Source organism: Pygocentrus nattereri, chromosome 15 (assembly GCF_015220715.1).
Source record: "Pygocentrus nattereri isolate fPygNat1 chromosome 15, fPygNat1.pri, whole genome shotgun sequence".
Taxonomy (NCBI): Eukaryota; Metazoa; Chordata; class Actinopteri; order Characiformes; family Serrasalmidae; genus Pygocentrus; species Pygocentrus nattereri.
The window spans coordinates 21,120,674-21,136,932 of record NC_051225.1 but is presented as its reverse complement, the minus strand read 5'-3'; the positions used below and the strand labels follow the sequence as shown (position 1 = coordinate 21,136,932).

Genomic DNA, 16,259 nt, shown 5'->3' with positions numbered 1-16,259 from the left:
CCTTACTCTAGACCACAACTTGAGTAAAAGTACAAAAGTATTTGCCTTCAAATGTACTTAAGTATCAAAAGTAAAAGTACTAAAAGATTAATTATGAAGCTGATGTCCTATTATTATTTTTGGAATAAGACTTGCTTCATGAACTCATTTTAGGTGAAAATACTCCAGTGTGTTTCTTGGAATGTCATTAATTAGTGACGCTGACGTCTATTAAAATGATTATAAGGACAAAACACTGAAGGTAAACAGTTTCTATCATTGAGAACTGAGTGGCTCTGAAATCACTTTTTATACACAAGCAAAGTTCCAGTTTAAGATTACTTTGTAAATTAGTTACAAGTTGAATAAAAGCTGTCTTTAAACTCAGGATCACAAATAAGTTTCCTTTACTATATTGATCTGTAGGGCTCTGTTCATAAACATAAACCAGCCCAAACTAATTTACTATAAAATGAAAGTGTTTGTATGAATTCAGAAAAAAAGAAACGTGCCAGTCACGACTGCACATGTGTACATATTTCTATATTGTGGTCTATTTACACAAATTTAGGTTAGTTCATCATTTAGGTAGATTATGTGCTCCCAAATGTTTACACTGCTGCGCTGACGTTGAACCGTGTGCTGCACTGGGTCGGTATGACCAACAGGTCAAAACAAGCTCAGAACAAAGTGACCGCTGTGCCCTGATTGGTGTTCTTGCTTTGCACTTCTTTGTTTTGACATATTACGTTTTTATACACACAAAAAACAAAAGGAACGACAGATTTCTCAAAGTGTAGTGGAGTAAAAAGTCAGATATTAGACTTTGAAATGTAGTGGAGTGAAAGTAAAAAGTCACCCAAAATGGACATACTTAAAGTACAGATACATGATAAAATTACTTAAGTACAGTAACGAATTACATTTACTTACTTACAGTCCACGACTGCTTCAGAGACAGCCAACTTTTCATAATGTTTTAATACAAATAAGTTTCTTTGTTGCTTTGGAATAATATATGTAAAAATTGTCATCAAATCATTATTTAGGAAAAGCTACTTTCATACAAAAAAAAGACACTTTCATGTACCGATCAAGATCATGGCATTTTTAGGGCATATAAATAAATGATTAACAGTTAACTTTTTTGTTTCTTGCATGTAACTATTAAAGAAAAAGTCTAAAGTGATCAAACTAGCTGATTTTGTTTCCTAGTTGTTGATACTTAGCTGCCAAGTGATGACAGACAAAGATTGAGCTCCAATGCACTAAAATGATCTACCACTCCCGTTTAATGGCGTTCTTAGTTAAAACTTCTGTTATTAAATTTCAGAATTAAGAATTTTTAAGGAAGGCAAAGTGTCCTCAAGCATTCGAATGGGTAGCAAACATTTAAATAGACTTGCAACCCTGCAAAACCTGATTAGCTGATTCAGGTGTGTTAGATTTGCATTGGAGATAAGCTCTGCAGTCAGACAGATTGTGCACCGAGTTGGTAAACACTGATTTATTGGCCTGCATGTTTCTTGTGAAAGTACTTTTTGTGAGCGGGTTTGTGCTGGAATAGGCTAAGGGAGAACACTGGACCTGGCCCAGACATTTCATGAGAAAATAAAAGAACAGCAAGTCAGCCATAGCACAGAAACAAAACTATAAAGTTAGATCCCATACCACGAACATGGCTCTGAAGTTGCTGATGTCTGTGAACAGCTCCTCCACTGAGGTCTTCTTAGGATCGATGGCGAAGAACTCGACCATGTTCTGGTACAGCGTGCCCATGTTTCCATGCATGATAACCAGCTTCTGGTACTGCTCCCTTCCCTGCATGGAGAAGCTGTGAGGCACTGCAGTTAAGGATTTAAATGGACTTTTGTTCGTGTGAAAAGATAATGCTTTATAAATTACTGCTCCAACAGCAATGCACCAGTGATGGAATGCTAGAGTGAAAAATTCATAAACGACTCTTTATGAATTGCAGGAATGATGGCAATTACCTGGGAAATGAAATATCTCAGGCATTCATCATTATAATCTGATGTACTAGCACCCCTACAGATAGAACGCCATCAGTTCCACCAGTTCTTCCATGTTAGCAATTTGGCCGACTATATGATATCATGATGATATGCAAATTCTGGGAAACTGAGAAGCAGAGGGAAAAAAAGGCCCTAATAACTCTTGTTTTCATACAGACATAATGTGTTCGCAAACTTTTATATCCAATTAAAACTCTGTACCGTGAACATGAGCCTGCGTGTGTATGAATGAGGAAACCTTCAGAGAAAGCCATAATTCATACCAGGTTTGTGACCACATGCAGGTCACGGGAGTCACATTCGCATTTCTCTCAGCACAAACATAATTAAGGATGTTACAAATGAAATGGCCAGGGTTTGAAGCAAACTCACCAGAAAGTGTGTTCATGACCCAAGTCAACTTTATGCGGACATAAATTACACCAAGTTGTAAAGCTTCGCTTAACACATTGCTAACATGCCGTATTCATTTATAGCAATGTTCCTTTTAGCCTGCTACATTTCACTGCTCCACGGCCACTTAGATCACTTATTAAGCCCTATTAGACAAGTTTGAAAGGCAATTGACCTCGTGCAGAGACACAAGCACACACATGCATGCACACATGCACACACACATCCACACGCGGTTTATTAACTCCAAAAGAGTATGATGAAAACACCGCCTTGGCTTGGGAAGAGAGGTGGACAAAAAAAATCTTTGAAGAAGATCAAAGTTTCCCCTCTCACAATAGCGAGCGAATAGGTAGCCATCCACATAAAGGGACAAAGGAAGAGAAATCAATGGCCAGTGGGGGAAAAAAAGAGAGATAAAACAGAAAAGACACACAGGAAGGGAAAAATCTTTGCCTGACTCAATAGTAGAAGAAATGTCAGGGAGCAAAATGTATATTTCCAATTAGCTTTGCCCTACATCTAAAGGATGTACAGTTTTGAAAGAGTGTAGAATGAAAGAACAAATATAAAACTGAGCATGAAGCTCAATCAAGTGCAGAAGAACAGAGCTGTGTATTGTCAGCATCTTCAGTATACAATATGTACTACAATGCAAACACAGCAGATGACATACTGGACATACAACAAACACTTTGGTCTACATTTCCCTTGCAGTGCGTCTCAAAAACTACAGTAAAAATGAATGAATAAATTAATAAATAAATAAATAATTACATTTTGGTGAGAATGATGACCTACAATAATGATGGCCTGCTGCTTTACTCTACTGACTCTGCTGTTCACTCTACTGACTCATGACTGTACTGCAAAGTGCAACTCCAACAACTGTGATGGATCTGACCAGCAAGAATGATGAGTCAGCATATAGAGAGGAGGTGCAGTGGCTAACGGGCTGGTGCAGAACCAACAACCTGTCTCTGAATGTGGACAAAACTAAAGAGATGGTTGAAGAGGTGTCCACCCCCCACTGAACATCACTGGCTCTGCTGTGGAAATTGTCAGGAGCATAAAGTTCCTCAGTGTCCACATCACAGAGAACCTCGCCTGGTCCCTCAACGCCAACTCCACAGCCAAGAGAGCCCAGCAGCACCTCTACTTCCTGCAGAGAGTGAAGAAGGCCCATCTCCCATCCCTCTCATCCTCTCCATGTTCTACAAGGGGACTGTGGTGAGCATCCTGAGCAGCTGCATCATCGCCTGGTTTGGTAATTGCACTGCCTACAACAGCAAAACCCAACAGCGTATAGTGAGGACAGCTGAGAAGATCATCGGGGTCTCTCTCCCCTCCATCATGGACATCTACACCACATGCCGCATCCGCAAAGCCACCAGCATTGTGGACAACACCATCCATCCCTCACACAGACCTTTTCCACTGCTGCCATCTGGCAGAAGGTACTGGAGCATCTGTGCTATCACTGCCAGACTCTGCAACAGCGTTGTTCTGCAAGCAATCACACTTCTCTTTTGCACTATCTGGAACTTTGCTGCTAATACAGTGTACACACTTTGTTTACTCAAGTACTGTGTATATCATACCTCAGGAACTGCTGCGCTCACGTATGTTAGCTGGTTGCATTTACTCACACATCACAGCATGTTATACAATCTTTGCATCTTATTTCACAACCCTACCTCACGCTCAGAAATGAGTGTTGTGCCGATGCTGCACTGTCCTGTCTGTTTACTGTGTCTAATGTCGGTTTAATTTACTGTATTTATTGTATTGTCTCTAGTCAATTATTTTGCACACTTGCTCTGCACGTTGCACTTTGTACTAGTCATTCTGTTTCATGTTGCACTGCGTTATGGATTATTTCACTCCACTGTGTACTTGTACATAGATGGAATGATAATAAAAGCCCCTTGACTTGATTTGAAGTTCCAGGTAACAGCCTTTAAGAGCCAGCTATTTTGAATATTAGAATGTTCTTCAGTACCACCTTTATTCCAGCTTAAATTCTTTTCAGGGGACTTGCTATCAGTTCATTTAGAAATCTACAAGGACACTTTTAGACACCTTTAAAGTTCAGTCTCAGAAGTTGGCTGCATTTTCTGCATCTCATGATCCCAGTAATCCCCATATTTAATGATGCTGAGGTCTGGGGTGGACAGTCGATTGTTTTGAAATCACAAGCAGCTTCTCTCTTTGCAAGTTTAATTTTCTTATTTTTCTATTTCATTTTTTTCAGTAATGGCTTCTTGACAGCTACAAATCCTTTCAGACTCATAGCTCTGAGTTGTCTTCTCACACTGGAAGGATGTACAGAAACACCTGTGGATTTTTTCATATTTAAAGCAAGAGCAGAGGTTTATTATCTCCTTTAAGTACTGTTTATCTGATGGCAACAGTTTTGGTGGTCAACCAGTTGTTAGGAGTCCCAATTTCTTTGTACTTTTTAATAATTTTTTTAACTCAACAGTTTTGGAAATTCCTGTTTTTTTCCCCACTTATCTTTCTGCTTCTCTTCAGTGCTATCCTGAATAATTAACAATTTGTACTTAATGACTGTTTAGACAGGAAATAAATGAAACATGGTCTCTGAAATTTGCACAAGTATACATATTGTATATATATGGGTGTGGTTTACTCTGGGTTGCTGGTCAGAGCACAGAGAACCAGAGGGGTGAACTTTAAGCACTTTTAATCTGCCCTGCACTAAGGACACACCTGCATGCACACACTAGCGCATGTGTATGATAAATGCGTATCCCCTTAGTATTCAGTAGATCATACATCAGAGTTATTAAACTGCCTACAATTAGTGGCTTCAGCTTTGCATATAAACCACTCACGCCTTAAGTCATATGCAATATTGACAAACTGTTGCATCGGATCCACTTAAAGAGACGCTTTGTAATGTAAAAGTATGTGTGTATGTGCGCGCGCAACCTTGCTATGAGATTTTCTTATACGTGCTGTCAGAGCAATAACTGCACACATTTTATAGTGTTGGCACTTATGTACATACATAAAGTTAAACAATAAAGCAAATGGAAGGATGAAGAAGACCAGTCAAAACTCTTGCCATAGAAAATATTACTCAGGAAAGCTTGTACGATGCTGTGAATCTGTAAATAAACCCATCATAAGTTATCTAAATCTTTGATATGAGACGTACTGTTAGATATATTTTCAAACACTTATTTTTGCACTCTCTTTCAAACTCTCTCTTCCCCTCTTACTCTAACATGAAAGTGAGAGAGACTGGGTCTAATCCTAGCTGTGAGGTCAGGAATGCCTGTGAAAAGATTGAGTTTTTTTTTCTTTTCTTTAAGTGTCACTGCTAATATCCCCCGACTTTGATGTTGTCTTAAATAGTAATCCTGTTTGGTGCTGTGGCCTTGCACAACCCTCTCTTTCAACTTATCACAACATAAAACTTACTGTGTGTTTGGATGTCTGTGTATGTGAGATGCTACAGCTAAGTGTTTAAGAGGGTGTGTGGGTGTTGGTGATAGCATGCTGTGTGTATATGTGTTCTGCTGTGTGTTTCTCGTGGGTGTGAGTGTTGGCTGCAGGGTGAATCGAGTGCTAGTCAGTTTGACTCGGCCACCACACCAGCCAATCCTTGTGAAAAGCGTCAGTGCCACATATAGACCCGCGGTCTGCATGGCTGTGGCTCTCTCTCACTTACAATCAAGCAAGCAAACAAGTAAGCCAATGCAACACAGTCAATTATGCTAATACAGACTGATAAAGGGGAACAGTCACATTTTTAGTGTCAGAAGGTACTGCTCCATGTGGTTGAGAAAACATTTTCTTAGTCATCAAAGCCACTTTGATGAGGGAAACTGAGGGAAAAAACAACAAATAGAAACAATTATTTTTATAACTTTTCAGCAGCTGAACCAGTGGTATAGGCAGTCAACCTCAAGTATTTTGAATGTACACAAATGTCTCTCAGCACCAATGGGGCTCAGTTTATTTACATCAACAGCAATATATGCAACATTGCAGCAACATATACTGATATGTTGATTGAGTGGTGGTAAAATAAAAAATTTGTTAATATCTCTTTAGAAAGCTGTGAGGCTAAGCGACTCCGAGTAGACTTGTGGTAGGTGAGGGGGGCCTGAATATAGGTTCTACAATAAAATGATTTACTAATATCTTCAAGTTTTTTCTAAAATTTTAGAACTGTGTGCACGTTTGTGCTATTAAGTGTGTATAGATTCTGCTCATATCTAAAAACAAATACCAAATAAGAATACCAAATAAAAATCTTGAAAACTGCATAAAATTGGTAAAAAAGGCCCAATATCTTTAGAAATATACTGTAAAACATCATGAATTTTCCTCTGAACGCTTATTTAGAGGGCTGGAAAATTGATTATTGGACATTATTGGATATTGAGTTATCAGGTTTAAGGATCAATTATCAGAAATAGCACAAGTTGTGTCTGAGTGGCCAAATAGAAACTGAACAGTCTAAACTTTATATACGATCCATTGGACACAAATCAGTCCAATGGTGTGGACCATGGCTTATTCACTGAAAAGAAATGAGGGGCGGGCGGCCTTCACCAAACACACCAGTATCTAGAGGGTGTTCTTCGTTTACAAACATCTGCGCACACCTCTACAGCCTACAGCACAGATACAGGAAGAACACCAGGGAATCACCTACTTAATGAAAGAGTGTGGGCATGTGTTTGTATTTGAAAAACTTGATTAATTCTAAAACAGAAAAAGATTATCTAAATGGGAGGGTAGAGATGATGTCAATGGAAATACAAAGTCATGTGGGGAACGTGGACTGAGCTACAGCTCAAGCTGGTATTGGCAAAGTCATGCAGAGAGCCAGAGAGAGAGTTTTTTGCAGATGTTCTGTGTCTTCTAGAGTGTACTACTTGTACACTATTCACTGCAGTGCATTGTGTGATAGTAAAACATCAATCAAGCTGGATATTTAGCAGAACATGTTCATCAGCAACATTTGCCTGGTCCATTTGTACCGGAACAAAGTGTGTGCATATCTTCCCCAAATGACCACATTATGGATCAAAATGTCAAAGCCTGGATGTCCACACAACAGGAGCCATACTCAATAACAATAACAACATGGCACACGGCTGTGTCTACTAGCAGATTTTGTTATTACATTATTGTGAAATCAGCTGAAACATGACTACTACTACAGATGCAGCTCCGATTCAGTGTGTACAGAAGGTGATTCGCACTATAATAACTATGAACACTGCAGATATGCCCTGGATTAAATTAATTTAGGTTACAATAACTCAATGTAGGGGTAAGTGATATGATGTGTTATCAGGATAAATTACATTTCAATGATATGTTAGCAGAAGAAAATGCATTACACTTAACATCAGTTAAGGCACTCAAAATCCCAAATTTCATCATAACCCAAAAAAGCTGAGAATGTCCTGGACCTGTGTATGCTTTTATGCACAAGAAGTATAGCAAAAATACAATAATAATAATAAATATAATAGGTGAACAGTTTTACTACAAACTGACTTAAAATTTTAAAGTAAGTGTCTTGAAGTTCTGCTCAATACATTATAAACATTCTAAAGCAACTGCTGGATTTGCCAAAATTCAATATACAATTCCTTCATCTCTGTGGTCTGCTGTGCATATAGTATGCATACATGCCTCTTTGTCTTATTTTCTGTCTTTCAGCTCTGTCATTGGCTATTGCCTATAACATTGGTTCAGTAAAATCTCTGAACATCTTGCACTACAGAGTGCATGAAGTGCCACCCTATTCTGGTTTGGAATCACTTCTGATCAAACTCCGAACTGCAAAATTCTGATTGTGAAAATTTCTCAGGAGGATCAAACTGGTGCAAAATCAGGCTACAAATTGTGTGTGCCTGGTTTAAGGTTTCACCCTGTTTTGTCTTGTTTGTGAGTTCAAATCCCATTTACATCATAACTAAAAGCATAATTGACCATGTTTAAATGGATGTAGGAATAGCAGTTTTCAAAAATATGCCACTACTGTTTTGCTGGCACAGTGTATCTGCTCCTACTTCAAACACAAAAAAAGTAAATATGTTACATATCGCATATCAAGGAAACATCTTTAAGTATAGCAATGTTATATTTTATGTTATGTTATGTGTCCACTACAGGTAAATCGAATCCCACTCAAGTATTACTGGATATTCTCCACTATGTTTTCAGACACTGCTACAAAATGGCAGACTCCCAAAATAATGCACTACATTGTGAATAGGATCATCGTTTTGGACAAAGTCTGCGTATAAGGGGAATAATATCTCTAGAAATAGAAGGTAAGAGAAGGAAAGTGGAGCAAGTGACCTGTCAGCAGCAGCCATTCTCTGCTCATTAGTGGGGTTTATATATAGTGACCAGTCATCAAGCACACATTTACAACACATACTGCTTCTTCTAGAGCCACGCATACCAACTGTTTCACCCCAGCACACCTGCGCACACTAAAACTCACACATTCCTACCCTGAAAACCTGAGGAGCTCTGCTTATATCACCCCGACACTGACATGGACACTCAAACACACCCACACACTCAGCCCTGAACACTCACCACCTGCCAAGCTCTGCTCAAAGCACACACGCCTCTCTCACCCACTCACTCACTCACAAACTGACAAGATGTGCATCCTTCCTCATTGCAGTACAAGACACTCACCACATGCACCTCATGTAGCCTTTATCCAGTTACATTCCAGCTCATATCTGAAATACATGTACTCCACCAGCAGGTCGAAATGAGATCTCAGGTCAGTGAGAGACTGAACTAAAAGCAAGTCAGAACACTTACTGGACTTGGTGGCTTCCTTCAGATGATGAGTGACAAAATCACTTTGCAACAGACACTTTTACCTATTCTCAAGCTAAAAATAAAGATTTCTAAAATGGTTCTTGCCCTGGATGCACAAATCTAGGAAGATACTTAACAGACCTATATACTACAATTTTTTGTATCTTTTATTGACACATTAGCTGTGTCCCAATTCAGGGGCTGCATCCTTCGGAGACCACATATGAAGGCCAACTGTGTTACAGTGGTGCAACTAGACTATCCCATTTCGAAGGCTCCTTTAAATGCGAATGACAAATGTGCCCCTTTTTTCCATGGCAACGAAGGATCCAAAGGGTGGTTCACTGCGTGCTGATGAGGACATCAGAACATGGTGGCATCAGCAAAGGAGCGAACGGTGGCTGAGGAGTACACTTTTAAATGAAGGTATTGGGTTTAATACACTAGTCGATACAAATGTAAAAACATAGGAACAAGGAGCAGACAGAAGCATCTCCAGCTCTAATAAGCAAAAAAAATAAAAGCTAATATCAACCAAAATCTGGCTCCATCTTTAAAGAAAAAAAAAAACACTTCTCAGAAGCTTGTTTCGTAATGTTGCGGTAAACGCGGGAACAGCGGTGCTGTGATGCAGATGATTCAGCCTTCACGGGTCTACACAGCCTTCGATAGACATGCCTCTGTACACCACATCCTTCGAAGGTTGAAGGATGCAGTCCCTGAATTAGGACACAACTGTTTTTTTGCAAAGTGGCAAACCTCAAGCCATTCTTGCTTATAAAGGACTAGGCCTTTTCATGTACATGTCCCTTTTTACTCAGACATGATTGAACATCTTTTTTAAATATTACAACTTTTTTGGTCGTGTTGCAGGCATTACTTCAGAATGAGCGCATATTTAGAAAAAAAACAACAATGAACTTGTTGACAATAATGATAGACTATTAAATATATTTGTACTTTTTTGTGTAAATACAGGTCAACATAGACTTCTTTTAAATCACTGCTCTCTGTTTTTATTTGCATTTCACGTAATGTACCAACTCTTTAAAATTGGGCTGTATTCTGTTACTTCCCAACTCTGTGAATACATTGCATACGTCCCTAATTTTGAGTTATGATTTAAAATATCTGGTCTAACCTCGCTGTAAGCAAATCAACAGAATGCTTATGATCTGTAGGCAGCCTCAGATGCATACAGATATATGCGCACACAGTCTGTCAGGACAGAGTGCTGATCTGTTCTGTAATGGGTTGAGGCATGAGCTGGACAACTAGTGGAACTGTGATTGACACACACATTAGTTTTAAAACTGCTCCAAATGAGACTGAAATGAGACATGAAAATGTGAAAATGAATGTTCTAAAGGAGAGAAAGAAAAAAATGTCTAATTTTACTGTGAGGTCATCCTCTCAAGTGAGATGAAGGGTGTTAAGACCACCTCTTTTAAGTCCTTTCCTTTGCCTTTTTAGTGAGGCCACAATAGTGGAAGACGAAATGGACGTGAGCAAGGTAGTGTGACAACAACAGAGAAGAAAAAGAAAGAGACAGAAGAACAAGCAAAAGTGCAAGCAAGAGAGGAAGAGAAAGGAGAATGCAAGCTCTAAGGGCATCAACACTGCAACAGGGAAATACCATCAGCACATCAATCACACACACATACACACATGCATGCACTCGGAGAGACCATGCAGTGTACCCTTGGCCAGTAGGATAATGACCTCCCCAGACAGCCTGCAGTCCAGTTCAGGTCAGAGAGGTGGGAAGGGGGAAGGAGCCAGGGTGAAGCGCAGCAGAGGCTATAGTTCTGACTATTCACTAACTCTCAAATACCACACTATTGTCTGGATATATTCAGCATCAGAGGATAAGCTCTACACCAAGCTGTGCTTTTTAGTCCTACGACCACAAACTTTGAAAGAAGCAGTTTGTTTAAGGACAAATAAGAAAATGTACTGTCCTTTTTAAAAGATAAAATACTGGCTCAGGGTTTACACTGATTTCCCATGTTAGAATTTGTTACAATTTATTGAAGAAATTAATTACATTATATTTTTCATCTAAATTAATATTCTTGGTAGGCCTGTGTAACATTTAAAAAATATATAGAATCCTTTCTTGATATTTTTGATACTTGATACTTTACTGATAATAACCCCCTTCCAGACCACCCCAGAAAACAGGCAAATACACCTATTTCTACATCTAAATCTGTCTCCTATGCTAGCTTTAGCTTATATGCATTTTTACATCTGATTTAATGAATATCACATATTAAATAATATAACTGAGGAACTCAACGATTTCTGAGAACTATTTCAGCTCTCTTTTTGAAAGTTATAACTGCAAACATGCATCTGTGAGACCCTGCAAAAGTAATGGTACATTTTAAATCTTATTGTTTACAATGTTTCACTAAATCTAATTGCTTATTAGTGATCTATAATAATCAACTGTTTTTACAATTAAAAACATTTATATACTTAACATATACATATATTTTATATTATTTACCAAGCTGTTTAAAATTTAATTTTGCTCTCTAATTCCCTGTCAGCTCTTTTCCCAACATGGATTATCATCTTTGAAGCACTGCCATTGACATACTTGTCAATCATTGCTGCTATCAGATTACATCATATTATTGCCCTACCTAGACCACATTCCGGGGACTAATTACAATAATAATAATAAAACAAATAAATAAGGCTTATATGTCACCCTGTGTATCGCCCCTGTTCCATTATGCTGTAGTTCCTTCAGCCAAGTTAGTGTATTGAGTGTATTTTTAAAATGGTTGAATCAAAGTGCTGAAATCTGAGACTCAAGATGCACTGAATTGTAATCAAATAAGAAGTGAGAGATGTACACCATTAGTATAAACAAAAAAAAAACATTATTATTATTATTATTATTAACGGTAGTAGTAGTAGTAGTAGTAGAGGAAATAGTAGTAGAAGTAGTAATAGTGGTATGACTACATTACACAAAAACAAACTAAAAAAAAAGAAAAAAAAGATGGATACAAATTGTGTTGCCAAAAGTCTTCAAACTTCAGGAAAGAAGAAATCAAAAGTGCTGGAGCAGGACAGCAGACAGAACAGAGAGAATGAACAGACTGGCAGGAAGATAGACAGACAGCTGTGGATGGATGGAGGGTGGAAATGCAGAGTGAAACTCCATTATTGAACAGACACCTGCCTGAAGCCTGAAGCGTGGCCTGCTGACACTCGTCGTGAATAATTAAAATGCACACACTAGCTGTCTTACACACTGATCTGTACTCTGATCTAACAGTGTGAGTAAGTGTGTTGCAATGTACGCAAGTGTGTGTGTGTGTGTGTTTTTTTTGGAACACATTTTTGGAACAAGAGCAGAAGAGTTCTCTTCTGAATGAGAGCAGAGAGTGTGTGTACAGGGCAAAGGATATAGCCATCTTGCTGTGGAACAGGTCTTGCTGGTCGTTGGGGGAGCTGAAGGTGTCTAGATCTTTCTCCAGCTGCAGCAGCTGCTTCTCCATCTGCCTCAGACTCTTCTCCAGGTTCTCCGCTGACACTACTCACACAGAGAGATACGTTTTTATTAGACTGCAGCGAGTGACATATCTGGCATAGTTACCTTGTGAGAAGAAAGCTAAACATTTTTCTGACCAAAAAAAAAAAAAAATCCACATACTTGTATTATGCTTTCATTTAATAATATTAAATCAATTTTTTTTATTGCTAGCACAAATTACTCACACTTACTGTACCTGCTACATGACTGGACTGACTGAGAAATGTGTTTTTAAAGTAGGGCAGCTTAAACATTGGCGGTTTTATATAAAGGCAGAAAAACATGAGTTTTTTTTTCAGGTTCAGGTTGCTTGTGGCTGTGTGTCTTAACTGTTTGTTGTAACAACAATAGCATCACAGCTGGTAATGGTAATAGTAATGGAGGAATGAAGGCTGTCTTTTCAGATTTGAGCTAAATCTGTAAATGCGTACAACACCAGATCCTGATGACAACTCGTCGTCTTCTACACAAGGTATTTTCTCCTTATTGGATGATGTGGCAACATATCAGTTGGTCAGAGAAATAGATTTCCACTGCTTCAGCTAGAGCAGTTAGCGATGATGCTGCAGCTGCTTCTTAGTCATGTCCTTCACAATGAGTTCTTGGCAACGTGTTCATGTTAAGCCACTCGGGTTTCGGAATAGCAAAGTATAATATACAAACTTACTCACAAATACTCATACTCATGCACATCCCTAGTTCAGGGATGTCACACATTTATATATTCAAATTTCAGGTGCATTATTAAACCTGTTTTTGTCATTTTTTGAATTTATATTTCTGGGATGTCTTTATTTTTTAATAAAAAACATTTTTAACAACCAGTGTTAATCTGAAATACATTTTTCTTGTGCAAAAGAGTAAAACCAAAACAAAACAATATACAGACACACCTATGTCAACATTGCATTCTATAGGCCAGCAGTCCCAGCAAAAAACGGCACTAAATAATGAATCTCGCCTGAATTATTTGTCAGCTTTTTGTTCAAATTTTCTGATTCACCTTTAATGGATCAGCAGTTACATTCTGCCAATGTTACTGCTACGCAAACTTAATTGAGGTGCAGTAGAAAATCTGAATAAGACGTTGACAGCTTTATCAAAAGTCAGTGGCCTCATACATGCATCCCATACACTGAAGCGTCTTACCATCAGACAGTGCTGGAATCTGAAAAATATTACAGTCGTTCACACTGCAGTATCTGCCGGTCAGGGCTTGTTTCGTGCACAAGGCCTGAATCTACAATGTCGTCTGATGCAGCTGGGTGTTTTATGTCATTTCTTTGGGGGTACGAGAGAAAACGCTATCATTACAGTTGATCTGGTGTCCATGTTAGGCTCAGGTCAACCCTGAACTATGGGCCTAAGTTTATGTCCACTAAAACAAAGTGGAATACTTCAGATAGAAGAGATTAGACAGCAGGAGGTGATCGAGGGTCTGCTGTGTTTTCACTTTTATTTCAAACATGGCTAAAATATTCATGTATCAGTCACTCAGCTAAGCAGGCTAATGTTAGCAATGCTTGCACTGTTCGCGGCTTACCGGTATAACTGTTCTGATACTCATACCTAAGGGAGACAATCACACAGGTCACGTAAAATAGTGAACAAAAAATCTCTCTCATTATAAACAACTGAAAAAAAGCATCTTCATACTCCCCCCCCAAAAAAAACCCCAAAAAACAAACAAACAAACAAAAAAACTCCACAACGTGAACCCTGTCTTATATATCATCACTCTCAAAACAAAAGCTAGTACATTATATTGCCAAAAGTAACTTGACCACACAGGCGGCATTACGGTACCACACTGGAATTCACTGAGCTCCTGAGAGCGACCCATTCTTTCACTCATGTTTGTAGAAGTAGTCTGAAGGCCTAGGTGCTTGGTTTTATATACCTGTGGCCATGGAAGTGGTTGGAACACCTGAATTCATTGATTTGGAGGGGTGAATGAATATTTTTGGAAATATAGGGTCTCTCTAAAAGGATGACCTTACGTTAAAAGGTTTTAATTGACAGCTACAATATTTATGTGGGTGAGGGTTTAGAATTGAAACCATATTACAGTTTTCTCATGTACATATGCATACATGCATGTGTGGGTCAAGCAACAAATCCGCAAAGAAAGGGTGAAGTGAGGACAGTGTGACACCTACATGGCCTAGTGAATCCTGCCCATTCTGAGAACCTCAAATTAAACAGATTATGAAAGAAAATGAAAGCAATAAAGTGCTAAGCTGCTTAGCTCTTTAGGTAGTTTAACATGCACACAATGCAGAATGAAAAATAATTCATTACATCCAGCTAAGCAGAGGAAAAGAAAATGAAACTATCCCACCAGGCTTCCTCACCGTGGAGTATCAGTCTACGTTCCTGCTGCATCCTTAACTGGATTGCAAAAGCCTTTAAGTTCTGTTTACTACCCAGTAGCTTCAGCTTCTTAATCAAAGCTGAACTGCCTGTTAAATTATATAATTACCTCATCATAGTACTACTGGGCAAATAATAGTATTTGTACCTACCATTTAAGAGTGTGAGAGAGAGAAAGAAAACAATTTGAAAAAGAGGACGCCATATTATGCCAGTACTGTAAGCCACCAGGGAGAGTAGGGGGGAACAAAAAACAACAAACAAACAAAAAAACCCCCCAAAAAACAAAGTAGCACTACCCCTCAGTACGTCACCCCTATTTGCAAACACAAACTCTAACATCCATGCACATTTCCGAATATGCTGCCGCTTACCCTGGAGCACTGATACCGGAAATAAACACAAGACAGTAGATAACACGTGCATGTGTGTGTTGTTCCGCTAGGCGTTATAGATTTTCAGCTGGCAAGAGCCATGTGTGCCACAGCTGCTCTAATTAAGCACAACAGCAGCACCATATCAACACCTTACATTCACTCCAACAAAATAAAACCCAACACACATAGCACTACACAAAAGTCAGAGATCACCTATGCAATTTACAGTCAAAACAACCATTAAGAACAGGTAGTCATTTTTCAGGAGACAGATATTATATATAAGATGATGCAGTTGCATGAAAAGGGAAAGTCAAAGGAAAAGTGAAAAACAAGAATTTCCACAACTGGAGGAGTTCAAAAACTTTTTAAAAGATACAGAGAAAATGAGAATCATGCAAGACCTGGTAGACCACCGAAACTGTATCCTATCAACAGTACTTTCATCTTTGACTAATAGAAGAGAGATGTGAAAAATTCCACACAGGAGTTCCTGTGAGTCCTTGCATTGTTAGAAGACAACAACACAATCTGAGTCTGACAGGATGTGTAGCTATCAAGAAGCCATTACTGAGAAAGGCAAACAGACAAGAAGACAATTTACAAATCAAACAAATAAGTCACTGGTTTTCTCAGGACAACGGACTGACCACCTCACAGTCCAGACCTTAACTTAAACAAATGGAGGGATAACTTAAATCGTGA

General features: G+C 38.7%; 1 protein-coding gene across 4 annotated transcripts in view; it reads right to left on the bottom strand.

Annotated features, from left to right (window-relative positions):
• Positions 1-16,259, bottom strand: part of diaph3 (diaphanous-related formin 3) — a 468,447-nt gene that overhangs the window by 154,578 nt on the left and 297,610 nt on the right. For all 4 annotated transcript variants that reach the window (XM_017699480.2, XM_017699484.2, XM_017699482.2 and 1 more), the window contains 2 exons: positions 12,680-12,804; positions 1,651-1,815 (listed from right to left, as the gene is read on the bottom strand). In XM_017699480.2, the coding sequence (XP_017554969.1) occupies positions 1,651-1,815; positions 12,680-12,804 (290 nt within the window). The remainder of the gene's footprint in view (positions 1-1,650; positions 1,816-12,679; positions 12,805-16,259) is intronic.